This window comes from Sitophilus oryzae, unplaced genomic scaffold (genome assembly GCF_002938485.1).
Source record: "Sitophilus oryzae breed Bouriz unplaced genomic scaffold, Soryzae_2.0 scaffold_476_pilon_pilon, whole genome shotgun sequence".
NCBI lineage: Eukaryota > Metazoa > Arthropoda > Insecta > Coleoptera > Curculionidae > Sitophilus > Sitophilus oryzae.
The window spans coordinates 958,772-977,719 of record NW_022147058.1 but is presented as its reverse complement, the minus strand read 5'-3'; the positions used below and the strand labels follow the sequence as shown (position 1 = coordinate 977,719).

The window sequence follows — 18,948 nt, the reverse complement described above, 5'->3', positions numbered from 1 at the left end:
GCAAAAAATGCAATAACATACAGGCTGTTCCATTAAAAAACATCTTCCCGATCACACTCACACTTCTTTGAGCCACCCTATCGAAGTCAAAATATTTTCCTGAAATACATCCTCGTACATACTTTAAGTTTGCACAAAATTCCCAAATTTTTAATTCTAGAAGCTACAGATGCCCGACGCACTATTGCCGAATTCTGTACAATACATTCTTCTGTGATATTGCCAGATTTTGATCATTTGAAATGAAAACCGTCAAAGAAGGCGTTCGTTTTGACAAATGGGACAAATTTAAATATAGTATTGTTTTACCTGAAGAAACACCTTAAGCCTATCCAAGGGGGCCGTACACGTCCTAGAAACAGCTCCTGCTACTCCTCCTGCTGCTAAGTGACGCCACCACATACCAGTTTGCATTTCACTTTGTGTAAAGTCATCAGGAATGTTCATATCCTCTCCAATATCCAAATACTGGAAAAAAAAGTATTCCAAATATAAAAATAAAGAACAATTTAACTAAATAATGCAGATTTGGAATATTAAATTCCATATATTTTGTAAAGAGCATACATCAATCCTTATTTTTAATTAGCATGAATATGGATTTTTTTTATCATTCTCAATTTATATTTTCTAATTATTAATGGTATAAAATAATGCATTATTTATTTTCAAAATATGTATTGGATTTGTATCAATTCTAAACGCAGATCGTTTATATTGCTTCCCCTTCCCGTTATTGTTAAGAATATTGAATATTTATGTAATGTTATTTTTTAACAGAATGTCAACGGAATAGATTTTTCTGTTAAAAAACTGTTCTCTGAGTAGATATTTTTAGACATTTTAACAGTTTTTTTTATTTGTCTCTGAACTCTTGACTTGAAACGAAATATGACTCCTGAAACGTATTCTTGGTCTTTTAGGTCAATTTGTTATACGAGAAAAAGTCACTGATAAGATAGTTTCCGTTTGGATTCGACGCAATGTTGTTTACAAAATCCAACTTTTTATTTTTTTATATTCTCTTTCAGTCGTGAAATAATAGGTAGGTTTGTTCCAACACAGAGATTCTAGACATTTTTAACAGTTTTTACAATGAATACAGGCTACTTTTTGAAGAGGTTTAGAAAAAATAATAAAATAAAACATGATATTATTTTATATTTATATTTTCAGAACAATTTTTGTAATTTGCGATCTCCCTCTGCAGGTACATTTAATACTTTATATAATGTCACTGAAAAAACTGCCAGCGATATACTAGCGGCAACATAAAAATCATCTAACGCCGCTCACTCAAAGTCTGATGACAATTATTGATATTTTTATCACGGATAAGGTCAGCTTCGATAGCTGACTTTTTGTGTTCCCATGTGTTGTCTATTCTTTAAGCCCTAATAGTAAAATAAAATAGGCTGACCACACTTGATGATGCAAGTATTAAAAATAATGACTATACATTTCTTAAAAGGTATTCTACAAAATAAAAAAAACAAACTTTTTTTGTAAACACCACTGCGTTGAATCCAAATAGAAACCAGTTCGTGTATTATTTATATTATGGCGCACTCTGACAACTCGTGTACTTGACAAACATTTGTTATTGGTATACAAGGTATACAGGGTGCGTCGGGCATCAATACAAAATTTCAAGTCAAAGTTATTTATTATAGGACCTACGCCGCGCCGCCGCACTATCGCCGGACGCTGCATGTCAATAAAAAATGTGTTGGCCAAGTACACGAGTCGTCAGAGTCCGCCTTATTACGATATGTATTAGTTATATTTTATGTAATGTTATAGACATTTTCATTTTTAATTCAAATATGTAACGTTTTTTTTTCAAATTTAGTTAAAAGTTAGTTTATGTTGTTTGATAAACAAGTTAACTATGTTTTTGTTCACTTGTTTTCATTTGTGTTCGTGTTAATTTTCTCATGAATGATTACTTAATAATTTGATATTATTTTCATTAAAGCAAGCAACAATTTTTTATCGATTTTACTTTTGAAAACCATCCCTTGCTTGCTCATTGACGAACTACACCAATATCGACCAAAAATTGGCTAGTACTGAATGTACCGAAAAAAACGGGAAATCCCGGTTCCTTAGAGGCGTAGTACCGGGAATTCCGGTTCCTCTATAAATAAATATTTAATGTTTTTGTATATCCTTCTGACTTCTGATAAAGCAAATTATTTTTTGATAATCATAATTTTCTAATCATTTTCTTTTCTACGGTTTTCATTTGATATGAGTCGATTAAAATATAAAAAATTAGTATACATATATTTATTAATCAACTTACAGATTTCTTAATTAAATTATCTTATCCTAAGTTACTCTTAATTAAGAAATGATAAGATATATAAAAGACGAGTCTAGTGAAAACTAGATGTAAGATTCTTAAGTCTAGTTGTCACTAGATTGTAATATACCGGGTGCGTCTCAAAAGTGGCTCACCCAAGAACGAGATTTGGTAGGTTAGTATATGACATAAATTAAGATTGACGTATTCAATTGTTTTTGGTCACTTCCTGTTTCACAGGAGATGACTACAACTTTTGATTTTTAAATGGCACCCTCGGTATATTATTACTTTTTTCGATAGAAAATGACATTTTGAATAGAATAACATCATAATGTCAACTTTTGCTTAAAACAAAATCGTATTTTAAATTTCAATCTAAAGTGCCATGGCAATGTAAAAACACTAATTTTTAATCAAGAAGCCTTGGAAAAATAGATTTGATCGTTTAATGTTTTTCGTGTCTTGTCCTGGCCGGTTAAAAAATGCCTAAATCTATTTTTAATTATATCTCAACGAGGGTAGCTCATTACCGTATTTCGAAAAAGCATTTTTTTACGAATAATTTGGTACTACACACTTGGTATTTCGAGACATATTATCATTAATAACCGCATGTTACAATTTCAAATAAACCATATGCGAGAATGTTAAAAGTTGACATATGATATTATGTCATTCTATTCAGAGTGTCGTTTTCTATAGAATAAAGTAAAAAAATACCGAGAGTGCCATTTAAAAATCAAAAGTTGTAGTAATTTCCGGTAAAACAGGAAGTGACCAAAAAAAAAATGAATACGACAATCAATCCTAATTTATGTCATGCCAAATGTCGTTTTTATATCTGAAAAAATAAAATAGTTATAGGGGTTATAGGATCCACTTTAGAGACGCACCCGGTATAAGAGGAAAAATCTTGTAAATTTCTTGTCTATTTGTACCTGTAAGTACTAGTATTAAATATAACACGATAACATTAAATACATATTTGATTATTGCAAAAATCAAGTTTAAGTTGAAATCTTTATTCGTTATATTATAAAAATCATATATTTTTCAGCATATATTTTAGAGAATGTATATAGTATTAAGTGTTTGAATTGATTTTCCTGTTGTTTAATATTCATACTGCTCAAGGTAAAATCTGATTTACTACGACTAAATTGTCATTTTTAAAATGTAGTATATTTAATAAGTATAATAATTTATCGAAATATGAAAATAATCGAAGTTCTAGTTCATAGCGATAATATACAATTCCAATCGGTGTCGAATATCAAAGTCCGATTGGAATACCGCACGTTGAATAAATAATTAAAATTTTGAGATTTAAAGCAATTTTAACGGTTTCTATTCCAATTACCAACCAACCTCTAAAAATAAGTCATATGTATAAACAGTACCTGAAGCATCCAGAAACTAAACGCAAAGACATATTTTTTCTTAAATTTCCTTCGGCTCGTTCTAATGATAATGCCCTTCCAATTATAAAGTAATACAACCGTTGGAAACATGTTACTGTCGTTATAATAAAGAAATTTATAAACCGAACAATTCCACACAAAATTTCAAACTGATATTACAAAATACTTAAAAAATTTCCAGACAGTGAGATTGTATAGAGAGGTCAAATGTAATCTACTAAAGGGTAGTCCAAAAAGTAATTATTTCATAGATAAATTCTACTCAATGGGTAAACAATGGATTTCAATTTAATCAGTAACAAAAAGAACGTTTTACATACTAAAGAATCACTAGATAAACTTTGAAATAAAATTGAGAACAGAGAACAAATAAAAACAAAGGCAAATTATAGTTTTGTTGGAAATGAATGTAAAATACAAATATTTAAAATTTTGCTGTACGCCTCTGATAAAGTGATTGCTTCATAGCGTTCGTGACGTAGAGGAATGCGAAAACAAAGGTCGTCTTGCTAAAAGTGAAATTAAGTTGATACTGCCCAGGGCTAAGTAGTAAAAATAAATGTAACTTTTGCTAGTAACTAATCGGTCTTTCAGAATCTAGTAATACAAAATTAATGAAATTATTAGAATGATAAATTTAAATAACGTTAATAAACGTCTCTTTGGAAGTTATCTTTAAAAATATATATTTAAATACTATTTATTATATATTATAGTTAATACTGTGTGGTAAATATCAATGCTTAGTTATTTAAATATTTTCTTGGACAATAAACCAAGTTATCGTCAAGAATATCGTCGTCTAAAGAATCCATTAATTATGAAGTAAAATTATAAATAAAACCGTATGATCGAGAAAAAAAAACGGCGTTCGCTTGGCTTTGAAACGACGATCGATGGCATCCCACATACAGGGTCGCTGATATGTATGGGAACGGTCGATTATTAGGTAAAATATAAGAGGTACCGCAAAAAGTTAAATATAAAAGTTATAGGGTTTTTAAATATTTATTAGAGGATAATAAATTTAAGTATATAGGGTCGATCATAAAGTCGTGGCCCATCAAAGTTTCATTTTTTTTAAATGGAACCCCCTGTATATTATTGCATATTTCGGTTCTTCCTTCAATTCAAAGCAAAAGTCGAGATACACACAATGTAGGTACCTCAAACCAACCGTTTCCGAGTTATTGACTTTTGAAAATAGATATCTACTTAAACAATTCGATTTAGTTAATTTCGACGTGTTTGGTTTTCATTCAACTATGCCAGGCGGCGGAAACTGTGATACTTAACCCTTAAGTACTCGCCTTTGTTTTATGGACGTAAGTACTCGAGTAATGTAAATAGTTAGTAGAATTTATTTAAATTGTGCATTTTTATATAAATAAATTATATAGAAATACTAGCGTGTACAAGCGACTTCGTTTTCCAGACTTGATATTCATCGTTAAATGAAACCGAACACATCGAAATTAATTAAATCGAATTGTTCAAGTGATATTTTCAAAAGTCAATAACTCGGAAACGCTTGGTTTGACGTACATTGTGTGTATCTTGATTTTTGCTTAGAACTGAAGGAAGAATTGAAATATGCAATAATATACAGGAGGTTCCATTTAAAAAATGAAACTTTGATGTGCCTTTATAACCCACCCTGTATACTTAACTTTATTACTCGCTAATAGATATTCAAAAACCCTATAATTTCTGCGGTACCTCTTATATTTACCTAATAATCGACCGTTCCCATACATATCAGCGACCCTGTATAATTTTACATATAAAATGACAGCGATCTTCATTCCCGAACCATCTCTGACGCCTCTTCTTTGCGATCGTTTGGTATTAGGTAACAAATATTGGCCAAATTTCGTGAAATGTAAATTTCAAATGAAGATACTTCGTAATGTACGTAGATTTAAATATCAAGGCAAGTTGGCTTGGATTAAAAATGCCGACTGAGTTAAAATCTTTATTGATGATGATTTCCAAGCCGCCCGTGATTATCGTTCGTATGGTATGTATTATATGCTAACAGCATGACAGCATGCTAGTTAATAACGAAATGATAAATTTATGTTCAAATGCAAATCAGTTAAGTACCACCAATAGTAATTTTACTTGTTACTCGGTTTCAATATGAAATTATTTTTAAAATAGTTACAGTAACTGCGGTACTGCTGTAGCATTAAATTTTAAGTTGAATGAAAAGGAAAAAAGATGCAAGATAACAAAACAGAAAACAGAGTCACTACTGAAGCGATTCAGTGTTGCCAATAGTAATAAATTCCTGTATCCGCCCCTTGTTTGTGTCAATTTTATATACTATTTTCTTCGAAAATAAAAACTGCCAAGCCTCTAGATGGAAGTTTTTTTTACGCTGAATTGAAAAAATCTGCTAGATCTAATGGGACAACAGTTAAATTGGCAACACTGTGTGATGTTCACCCTCCACGCTGTAGATAGGGTTAGTCAGTCAGTGGCGGACACAGAAGTTTAGACCAGTTGGATTTTATAAAATATGTTATTCAATCTTCGTTATTAAAATTAATGCACTTTCACACTAACAAATTTAAAATTTAGTTCTTTCCTACAATTTGGTAATGCTTTGTTTCTGATAATTTACCAACGTTATCTATAATTTATATTATTATTATCATTTAATAGTTCTCGAAATTGAAAAATCGTTATTAGAAATTATTTAATGTTAATGCCTGTTATTCAAACTAAAACGTATTTTTTTATTTATTTATATTATGATTAATGGCACGGGAAAAAGAAGTTTCCAAAAATCCCGCCATTGGTATTTGAATTTAAAATCTGTTGGTTTCTCTAGCCAAAGAAAAAAATTACTGTATACCAAAAGATAATTTATAAAATATAACATGCCTTAGTAACCGTCTTTAGATCAATTTTAAGGATACTTATCAGTGTTCGGTACTTGGCCTTAGTATCTGATATAAAAATTATCAATTTGATGAATGATAAAACTACTTATTAACGTAGCATATTCAATGTGCAAAATATTAAAAGAAAAAACATTACCTGTCGGAATACTACAGCCATAATTCTAAAAATACAAGCCAAATCGTCTAGCATATCCGGGGTGACTCCGGGGAACAAGTCGTGTTCAAACATTTCCGCCATCGCAATTAAATTATATCGAAGGAATAGTATTAATAATAAATATCACAACCAAAATATCACTTCCTGCTATTATATCACACACTAGCACCAACTAGCACTAGCCTCTACTAGAGAATGAATCAGCCTTCGCTCCTCAGACGAGGAATCCGTTCCTACGATACCACGTGTTTCGCGGTATCAGTATGACCAGCTGACTGGTTTCTAGTATCGTCGGTACGTTGAGGTACCGCCAGCCGGAATTCTCTGAATTATCCGTTATCTCAATAGTCACAGCCAGTGGCGTAACATTTTTTCGTTAATAGTGTTTTATTTAAAATTAGCTAACACGGGTACTTAACAGTGAACAGACGCGAGAGTTATTTTGTTAATCTTGTGGTACAGCCAGAGGTACAGCTAACTGACTGAATGATATTCTCGAATGATGGAGACCAATCGCTTTTAGATCTGTTGTCGGGTCTGGTACCTTTTAGGTATGTCGAATTTTTAAAAAAAATTATACAGAATTGAGAAGAGGGACACTTATGATATTCTCTAATGCAAAAAATTGGCACCGGGAGGCGTATAGCCGCCCATACTAAAATATGTTAATAAAAAGTTGGTAGGCAGTTCTTTTAGTTTCAAAGTAAAAGAATTTTTCAATTTTTTTTTATTTCAAAAACTGCGACTTTGACTGATTTTGATGTTATTACAAATTTTGTTGCAAATATTAATCCTAATCTTAAATTGAAAACCGCGTTTCGGTAGCAACTGTAATTTTGGAGTTACGATTTTTTAAAATTTTTAATCCCCTCCTATACCCCCTTACCAACCCCCCACCACCACCAAAAACTAATAGCCAGATTCTCGGGTGCCACAGTATTTTTGTGCCAAATTTGGTTAAAATCAGTTTAGCGGTTTTTGAGTTATCGTGTTACAAACGGACAGACGGACGGACAGACAGACAGACACCATGAAAATATTTTGTATTTAGGTCATTTATGAGCCAAATAACTCATTTTTTGAGTGAAATTAAAAAAAAATTACTCTGTTACGGCGGACGCTTTTAGCATTGTGATCCTCTTCTAAACATTTAACACAAAAATATAATATCTATTTTTATCAGCTTAATATCGCTACCGCTATTTTTCAAAATTAATAGAAAAGTATAAATAAAACAAAATCCCGATTTTCAATATTTCATTGTTACTGTCAGCGGTATGCGCAGACGCGAGCAAAAGACAAACGTAATTCTGTGTCTTCTTTGTCGCTCTTATTAAACTTAATTGAGAAAGCTATATTATAACCTCAAATTTGGTCAAAAAATAAATAATTTTATTGAAGTGATGTCAGACATTTAGCCGAGTATCCGTACTTAAAACGTTAATACATTAATTGTAGAATATATTAATATCAAATTTACATCAATAACTTCAAGATTGGCGACGGACCTATAAGGTACCATCACCCTGTGTATTTTTCGTCCGTGAAATTCTTAGATATTGTATTCGGGAAGGAGAAGAATACAACAAATCAGAGATCGTTAAAAATTCGGTCCAGTCGTTCTGGAGTTATAAATGGTGTAACTAATCCAACATTCTTTTATTTATTTAGATAATATAATTTATTTTTTAACTTAACTTTAAATTAGTAATCTATAATGTATAATCTCACATTATAAATTTCAAGAAGACATCCGCTAGAGTGCGTATGATGTGCCTTAACTCAACGTGTGATTTATAAGTGCAAGCTGGGTTCATTAGGTTGGGACAGGATGTTCCAATACCACGCTATATGATAGAGCCAGAAGGTATATTCTACAAACGATATAAAATATTAATTTTACCCTTAGACTACGGCTATGCCTAATCAATGTAAGCTATTAAAAAGGGTCTTACAGTATTATTTATATTAGGGTAGAGGGTCAGCTTAACCTGAACAAATATAACCAACTCTTGTCCATAGTACAAGCTAATAATAGTCATAAAATAGGTGCGTCATAACTTAGGCCTTCTTTATTTCCATTCAAAACACAACTACGCCTAGACGCAAAAAATCGGATACTTCTTTAACAAAGATTATGTTTGATCTTTGGCGAATACCTACATTATAAATTTTTATTTAATAATCGTCCTCTTTTCCAAGATAATATATTTAGTAATCGGATTTAAACGGCAATAACTTGTTTAATTTAAATGAACCTGTATATACCCTGTATATTTTACGTGAATCAGATGAAGATGAGGTACAATATGCAAAATTCTATGCTATATCCAATTATGTACAGAAAAATTGGGGGTGCAATGTAAAAAAACTTAAAACTTTATCATAACTTTTTTTGGGGACACCCTGTATACAACAAAATATTTTTAGAAACTGTATAGAACTTTTTTTCATATTTTCGTTAACAACGACGATATTGGACTTCCTCGCACTAATGGGCCACCCTGTATATTTTCTAAACGAGCGCCTACGAGCAGTAAATCTTTTTATTTTTCTTTTAAGAAACCTTTAACCTCAATAACAGATAAAAAAAATACAATTTTGTTTTAAGTGATAATGCCAAAAGTTGACATATGATATGTCATTCTATTCAGAGTGGCGTTTTCTATCGAATAAAGTAACAAAATACTGAGGGTGCCATTTAAATATCAAAAGTTGTAGTAATTTCCGGTAAAAGAGAAAGTGACCGAAAACAATTATTGAATACGTCAATCAATCCTAATTTATGTCATATACTAACATACCAAATCTCGATTTTTTATCTGAAAAAATAAAAAAGTTATAGAGGTGAGCCACTTTTGAGACGCGTCCGGTATAATAATAAGACTTCGAAAATTATTGTTATTGAATACATGTTGGTACTAAACTGGACAAATCGTAAGCTCATAATTCATAATATAGAATAAAAATATGATAAAAAGGTCATTAAATTTTAGAAGTATAAAATTATGCAGTTTAATTTGTACTAGTCAATTTAATACGAAATTTCAAATAAAATACATATTCTGGAAAAACACCCGTGCACTATTCTATAAGTTATCTAAAATAAAGTTATGACTAGTTTTAACAAATATGAAGTTTGTAGGACACATTTGTTCAAAAAATGTCTCAACTTAGAAATTTTGCATAGTTGCCAGCAAATTGCATTGGGTCTATCCCTTGTCTATCCACTGTGCGCCGCACCACCTCAGGTAGAGGTTGCTAAAAGAGCACGCCTTCTACAGGTATAATATGCAGATAGCTTTTCTCAGAAATGTGTTTATGACAAAGCCTACAAGTTTTGCTCCAATGGAGGAGACGAGAAGTAACTGAAAATTTAATCCTTATCTTGGAAGATGGATCTTAAAGGAAAGAAGAAACGAGTTGTGGAATATAATGACGAAGGTTGATAATGCAAGATAAATGAACCATGTCTAACGACGCGACGTCAGCATTCTACAGATAGAACTGGCAAGCATTACGGTAGCAGTCAAAGAAATATAACGCAGGACTAGGGCTTCACATGATGGTGAAGTTTTGGTCTCTTTGTTTTATCTTTGTTGTTCAGAAGTGTTCCAATTCCACGCTACTTAAAAGTGTTACTAACAAAGGGTTTCGACAACAAAGCTGTGACTGAGTATAATGAACTTACATCGCATCGAGTATGAATATGAATCAAAATTGTTTGCAATTTAATACCAACTTCTTTGAACAGCGAGAAGGTACGACAATGGGTAATCCGCTGTCTAGATTTTTGGGTAATTTAACAAGAGCAGATTTAAAATAGAGACTAAAAATCATTTTGAGTATTTTCCAAAAGTATGGTTTAGGTATGTGGATGATTTATTTGCAGTTTTTGACATACAGCTCCTAGCTCCTAGAATAAAAAACTTGTCAATTTTCTCTTTAAGTGCAAAGCTAGAGTATGCACTTGGATGTATTTCAGGAAAATATTTTAACTTCTATAGAGTAGCCCAAAAAGTGTGAGTGGATCGGGATGATTTTTTTATATGGAAACACCCTGTATATTATGGCATTTTTGGTTTCCTTTCAGATCATTTTACATAATCCTAAGATATTAGTAACATTTGATAGTTTCAGAGATATTAATAAATAAAAAAAATATATATTTTTCAGCCTTTCTTAAAAAAAATATTAAAGATACAAGGACTACGGTGGGTGGTAACTCTTTCGAACATGTAGAGCATTACAAACTAGTTGTAGAAATTAATTTATTCTAACTACGATTAATATTACGCATATTATTACACTGGATTTCAAAAGATAATAATAATAAAATAAAAAAAAAGTTAAAAATAATATCTTTAAATTGCTGACCTGGATATAATTTATTTGAAACTTCCAATTAGCTCGATTTTCCTTATTCAATGTTAATTAGCGGCTGATCAATATTGTTGCGATAAATATAATCAGATTAAATAATTTAAAAAAACAGAGTCGGACTTGAAATTATTTTAAATAATAATTAATTGTTTGTTGTTGTTAAGGTACCCAAAACAATAAAAAAGTATAAAGTGTGGCATATCATTGTACTCAGGAGACCGAGTTCTTTCAAAACCGGAAATAAAAAATGCAGGTCCGTATTTAAAAAAATTAAGTTGGCTTCTGTATCTCACAAATTATCAGCTAATTTGAAAATCTAAATATAAAATTAAATACTATCAGATAGCCCTAATAAAGTGGATATGAGAATGTGCAATTAGTTTTTTGATTTTCTAAAAATTAACGACAGGAAAAAATTAAATTTATTTTCAAAAAAATCCGTTTTTTTTTCAAAAAACTCAGTAATCCTTGAAATTTTTAAAACTTTTTTGATGTCATCTTGGTGAACATCCCAAAGCATAACTTTACCCCAATTTAAAATTTCATTACCATGTTCGTATCTATTACGGTTACCGAGATACCAATGCTCGTACCTCGAATTTGTAGCACCCTCTATAGTTTTGATTTCAGGACAGTTCTTGTATTTGTAATAATTTTTTTAAGGAAGATTGAAAAATATATATTTTTCATTTATTTATTAATATAATATTAACACTCTGAAATAATCGAAATATATTTACTTATATATTTACTCATATCTTAGGATTATGTAAAGTGATCTGAAAGGAAGCCAAAAAATGCAATAATATACTGGGTGTTCCATTTAAAAAATAATAATCCCGATCCACCCACACTTTTTTGAGCTACCCTATCGAAGCCCTAAAATATTTTTCCGAAATACATCCTCGTACATACTTTAGGTTTGCACTTAAATAAAATTCTAGAGTTTTTTATTCTAGAAGCTACAGATGCCAGATGCACTATTGCCGGACCCTGTACATTTTCACACCATAGACAATTATTTCTAAATTAAATAATCACATTTTGTAAATTTGTTGCAACAATCTTAGCATTAAAAATAAAGTTAGATTTTTGTGGTAGCTATCAAGTCTGTTCAACTGAAAACCTTTTCAGATCTATTGTGGTCAAGAATGCAAATAATGCATTATTTGTTTTGAAATCAAATATTTCCTTGCACTTCCATTTTCCTTCATTTTTTAAGTGTTAATACAAAACGTTATTACAACGTTTCGACCAGGATGACTAATTGTTTGATGATTTAAATGGGTAAAACTCCTCATTAACCAATTATCGTTGATACCGCTATAATAATTTGTTCATGCACTGATAATCCTAATACGATTCACAAAATTTAATTAATATTTAATGTTTAGCTTTAAAAGTATTTATTTAGTTTTACTTAAAAATGACTAGGTCTAATAGTATATTGTTATTAATGAAATCCGTAGACAATACAATAATACCGTGAACATGGTTCCGAAAAACGCTGTTACCAAAAGTCGTGATTACGTCACCGTTTTATACGAGTTTTGGGAACGTGATTTTTGATATCAGTGATTAAGTCACAATTTCTGATATACCGCTATCACTATCACAGACCGCTACGGAGCGTAGTGACATCCCTCGAAAAAATAAGAATCAACGAATTCTAACAGAAAATTAATTTCTGTTGTAACTAAATAATAAAGAAAATGCAATAATGATAAAATAATAAAATAAAAAAATAATGGTAAAAGCTATAAGAAATATCGATGATGTCACCTAGAGATGGCGCTATAAACACTCTAAATTCTCATGTTTTCAGTAAAATTAGTGAACTAAATGGCGAAGCCGGAAGAAATTGTAAAAAAGTGGTCAGAATCGATAGTTATTCGTTAGAGTGTTATTGTTGTGATATAAATAACTAGTTTATTGTGGTTACAGTCATCTAATAAATAAGTTATCAGTTTTTATCGTGCTTTTAAATCAGGGACCTACAGAATATTGAAAAGCAGCGTAACTTTTTACACTTCTTCCTCTAGAAGACGCGAGACTTTGTCGTTGGTGGGGCTCCTGGTCAGGTGCTAGGGGGAATCCCCTCTGGCACTTTGGCTGGGTCTAAGGAGTCTCATTGTCTTGTTCCTGGCTGTAGTGTCGTGCCCAGGGAATTGCACCAAGACGTATAACGATGCCGGATAGGACTACCCTGTCCGTCATACCAGGAACCCTCTACTGTCTGTGGTCATCAATTACGGGCAGAGGGTTCGGACTTAACCGCCCGAACCAAGGGGAGACAATCTCACCAAAAACCTAAATTCTATGTTAGCGGGACCAGGTTAAAAAGATGCCTGGTTAGATAGAAGACTAGCCTCTAGGTCTCAACCTTGGAGCATCAGGGGGCAACCCATTGTATTCTCGTCTCCTTACTTCTACGTGCGGGGCTTTGTAGAAGTGGACTGATTTACTCTTGCGGTGTAATTGGCCTCAAATCCAAGGAGGCAATAGAGAAAGAGCGATATGTCCTCTATTGTAGATTTGGTACAACACCGGTATCAGGTCTAAGGAGAGACCAAGTTAAAGCTTCTTCTGTGTTAAAGAGGTGGAGAAAATAGATACAGATGTTCCAGCCTCCACCTCAGCCGGAGACAAGCTACTCGATTGTGAAGGACACGGAGGGCTAAACCCCAATCGTGGAAGGGTGCCCTCGGAGGATGAACATCTGTTATCAGAAGAGGATGGAAAATACCCTGTCCCCCTACAACAGAAAGATCCCCATGTATGATGAGTTGTTATAGACTGTATGATGAGCTATAACTCAAGAAAGGGGGACACACTAGATCTTTAAGGTCGCGCTGGTTAAAGGCTGATTCTCACTATACCTTCCATTTCCATTCCATACCCCTTCCATATCCGTTCCGTATTTTTTATTGTATTGACGCTATACGTAAGCGTCCGTTCCGTATCAGTTCCATACTTTTTATTGTACAATTTATATCATTACGAAAGTTTTATTTTAAAAATTTGTATCTTTTGAAAAAGTAATAGTTTTAATTAAGAGGTGGAAGGATAAATAAATATCAGCAAAATGTTAACAGAGCTGGTACAAATGTAACCTACCTAACCTAAACGGAACGGATAGTGTGCATTGTACTATTCATTTACATGATATATTTTATGTAAACGGAAGGGAAATGAAAGGGAGCTGATACGGAAGGTATAGTTAGAATCAACCTTAACCCATCCCCTTACTCATTCTACCATTCTACTTTTTATATTTACTTTTGTTCAAAAGATATGATAAAATTACGAAGAGGGCAATCGGAGGAGCAAACAACCGCTGAGCGTGTTCTCTGTACTGCCGATGGATATTCCATCGGTAATATAGCACACTTTTTCGAGCGCCATCTCTTAAACATTGGTGGAAAATCCCGGATGTTGTGAAGAACTTTCACAGAGAAGGACACAAAAAATAATTCAACAGAGTTCTAGAATAGAAATTGCGATAAGATCAGCTCGGATATATAAAGTTCGAAGTGCGCCCAGTCAGTCAATTGTGAATAGTGATAGGAATGAGTTCTGTAACAAGCAAATTGTGACAAATTGGCAATGGTTTTTTTTAAATAGTTATTTGTGGTTATATTTAATTATTATAATATTAGTATAATAATTGTGTGTATAGTTGGAAAATAAACTCGTTGAATGTTTTATCGTGTGTTTGATTTGAAAAGAACCCACGAAATCCGTAATAGTACTTTAAGCTAATGTCTCCCTTTGCTAGCCGGCCCAATCTGGCCGGGCCAAATGATTAATTTATAATATTTAAAAAGGTATATTTTTAATTACACAATTTCCAATTTTTCAAATAAGTTAAATAAATCTCCAGAGTAGCTAAGCTGTTTTGAATTTGTATAATCGGAATAAATCAAGCAATGTCGAGAATCCTTCGGCTTGTTAGTTTGCGTTTTGAACTTTTGAAAAAATAAGTAATATTTTTTTTTTGCGTAAAGCAAGGATACGTATCACGTATCCGTAAAAGCAAGTAAATACAGGTCAAACGATACGTTTACCGTCTTTGGCCATGCTTTAACTGTCTATTATGAAGAAAAACGTCGTTAAATGTTTTGTAAATTATGGCTAATTGGCTCTTAAATGTATGCAATATGGATTTTTTTTCACTTGGTTATTTGGTTCGGATCTTAAAAGTCGGGTCTTTTTGGGACATTTTAAAACTTATCGACATAGATAAAGAAGAAGAAGAAGGATTTTACATAAGCCGCATCAGCTGCTGGGCCATTTAGCGGCATCTGACATAGATAAAACATACTTTCCTACATTAACGAATATTCTTTTTATATTAAAAAATATAATATGCACAGAGGTAATTACCGTTATTATATTTATATATTTTAAAACCAGCAAAGCATTAGTAATTAAAAGTTAAATTATAGCTGTTTTCATGTAGATTTAATTAAAAAAAAACATAATATTTTCTAACTGTATATACAACGCGGATACTACTGATAAAAACGGACATTTTCGCAACAAAAAAATATTAAAAAGTCGATCAATAATATTCATTGAGTGTATACTGAAATGACTGCTTCCAATAGTCAATCAAATGCATAGCAATTAGATTTTTGATTTGTGTATTTTTCGTATATTTCAAAAACAACTAAATAGAGGAAAACAGTTGATCTTTTTAAATAAATAGAAAAATTGCTCGAAAACTATTTTATAACTCAAATAAATTACTTCTAAATAATATGAAAATCTCAAAAATAACAAATTTACCAGATTTAATTATTTTTCTATTATTAATAGCGTTTTCAGAAAAATGTGTGTGATGTAAATCCGAAATGGCATTAAACACATAATAAAGTGGTAGTTAAAATTAAAATCTTAACCAAATACCTAATGTTACTAAAAAGAACAACTACAAATTTAACCACGTTAGAAATTGAACATAAATCCACAATAACGTTAAACACACCACAAAAAGATGGATAAATTACTTACATGTATAAACTGGTAGTGAGAGCCCTCATTAGAAATATAGTCAAATGCGGTAGCAAAAATATTATTTCACCCGATAAAGTTCCTATTAAAAGAGAGTTATTAAAATTTTTGCAAATACTATTGTTCATTATAGAAACTGATAATAGTAAAACAACATAAAACAAACTGTACTATAACAGTATTATAAAAATATATTCTCAATAAATTGCAGATTATAAGATTATACAGATGTATGATAGATCCTTATTACCTATATTTTGTTTCATTATTGGATTTTACTGGATTTAGTTATTAATTTAACTCAGTTTTTAGTTATAGTAATTAAAAGTTTTATAAAATTCCATTAAACAGAGGATCCTTTTGCCCTTCTCGACAATGCTGCATTTAGCAGCTTTTACTGCACTGGTGTATGAAAAACTGCGCAACTTTAGTGAATCCTGATATGAACACGCCTGCTACCCTCAAAAGCATGAAGCGCAGGTCATCAATGTGCGGTATTTCTTTGCCGCCTGCAACATCAAAAGTAGCGACGTGTGAATAGAATTTTTAGGAATTGCGGACGCTGCAAAAACTATTTGTTTGATTGAGAATTTTGACGTGGCAGCCTGGTTGCATTTGACAAAAGACAAATAAAAACCATCATATTACAATAATTATTATTACTGAGGTACGTATGAAGTACGTAAGTATAATGGTTAGGTACTTATTACTTTATTAAATACTATTATTTACTATTAAAACCGCGGTAGTGCCATTCACCAGAAAGCGAAGTTTGAAAAACTCGAAAAGAATCCATCTAGATGAAAAGGAAATACTGCCATCACAGGAAGTGAAATATCTGAGAATAACACTGGATAGTAAACTTCTCTGGAACAGGCATATTAAGAACATTACCAGCAAAGCCATAAAGGCTCTCATGATATGCAGAAAACTGGCGGGAAATAACTGCGCCCCTAACATTCTACGCTGAATGTATACCATGATAGTAAGACCCATGATTACCTATGGAGCAGTTGCTTGGTAAACAAAACTAGAGCAACGTACAGCAAGGCAAAACCTGTGCAAAGTACAGAGACTGGCATGTATCCGCATCACAGGTGCCATGAGAACAGATGGTCCAACAGCAGCAATGGAGGTCATTTTAGACCTAACATCACTGCACATTGTCGTCTGTAGTTATGCCAATGCGACAATGATTAGAATGGTCATTGACGGTAACAGTACTGAGAGAATTTTCAGGTCAGGGGCTTGGAACACCCTCAAAAAGAAAATTCCACTTCTCCAACTCCCAGTGGATGACATACCAAGAATTTACAACTTTGAGAAACACCTCACTGTAGTATTGAGTAATAAAAAGGAGTGGAAGGAAGAAACGCTTACTCAGCATATAAAAAACCATACCATAACGTGGTATACTAATGCTTCCAAAACCAAAGCAGGGACAGGAATAGGGGCATTTGGGCCGAAAACCAAATACTCCGAACCAATGGGCACCTACCCCAGTATCCTTCAGGCAGAAATTTACGCTATCGAAAGATGCGTACAATTTATCTTAGATAGGAACTATCGAAAACAGGAAATTGCCATCCTATCCAATAGTCAAGCAGCACTAAACGCGATCAACTCAGTAACCATCAATTCGAAGTTGGTCAAAGATACCTAGAGAAGCTCAACAAATTAGGCAAAGAAAATAAAGTCCTCCTACTCTGGGTGCCTGCTCACCAAGGGATAAAAGGCAATGAAAAAGCAAATGATCTAGCTAGGAAAGGAGCGAACACTCCACTAACTGGACCAGAACCGTTCTGTTTTCCAAACGGGTACCAACTGAAAGCGGAACTGAAGAATCTGGAAGACTCCATCCGTAACTTGGAATGGGTATCCTCCAACGGTCTAAGACACTCGAAAAAGTTCCTCAGAACTTACGACCGAGAACAATCAAAGGTTTTCCTTGATTTAAGTAAAAACAATCTTCGGATTGTCACGGGCTTTCTAACAGGACACTGTCTCCTCAACGAACACCTCAGTTGGCTGAAGCTGAGAAATGACGGCGAATGCAGATTCTGTGCGGAAGATGGGGAAACACCAGAACACCTTATCACTGAGTGTACCGAGAGGACGACCATTCGTGCCATGAACTTTGGTACGGCTGATGTCGAGGATGGAGAACTGGCCTCTGTGGAGCCGTCTCAGATACTGGCTTTTGTTAAAGCCTTGAGACTGTATGATGAGTTATAACTCGTTATAACTCAAGAAAGGGGAACACACAATAGATCTGTAAGGTCGCGGTGATTAACTCCCCTCCTAAACATTCTACATTATACATTATTTACTATTAGTATCAGTTTTTAATGTTACTTAATTTGGTTAATAACTTGGGTAGATAATATTTAAATCTCAAAGTGAGTTTAAGTTTGAAAATATATTTTTTATGTGGAATTTTCAATCCTAATAAAGCACTAGTTAATACCACGTCATAATATAACCAATGATCAGTGATGTAGATGTGGTTTTAACTTATTTTAAATATTCACTAGTTACGTTAGACGATGGCTTCCAAATTGAATTGGACTCATGAACAAATACTAAAATTACTTGAACTTGTTGAAAATAATTGATTCGTTGGACAGGCTGTAACAGCTGGATTGATAAGTAAATTAAAGTTAGTAGAATAAACAAAGAAATCTAGTTTTTGATATAATCTAAAATATTAGTTTTCAAAATAGAAAAACAATAGATTTTTGAGACCTT

General features: G+C 32.4%; 1 protein-coding gene across 1 annotated transcript in view; it reads right to left on the bottom strand.

Annotated features, from left to right (window-relative positions):
* Positions 1–18,948, bottom strand: part of LOC115886221 (calcium-binding mitochondrial carrier protein SCaMC-2) — a 52,813-nt gene that overhangs the window by 22,800 nt on the left and 11,065 nt on the right. The window contains exon 5 of the mRNA XM_030905307.1: positions 310–468. Coding sequence (XP_030761167.1) covers positions 310–468 — 159 coding nt within the window. The remainder of the gene's footprint in view (positions 1–309; positions 469–18,948) is intronic.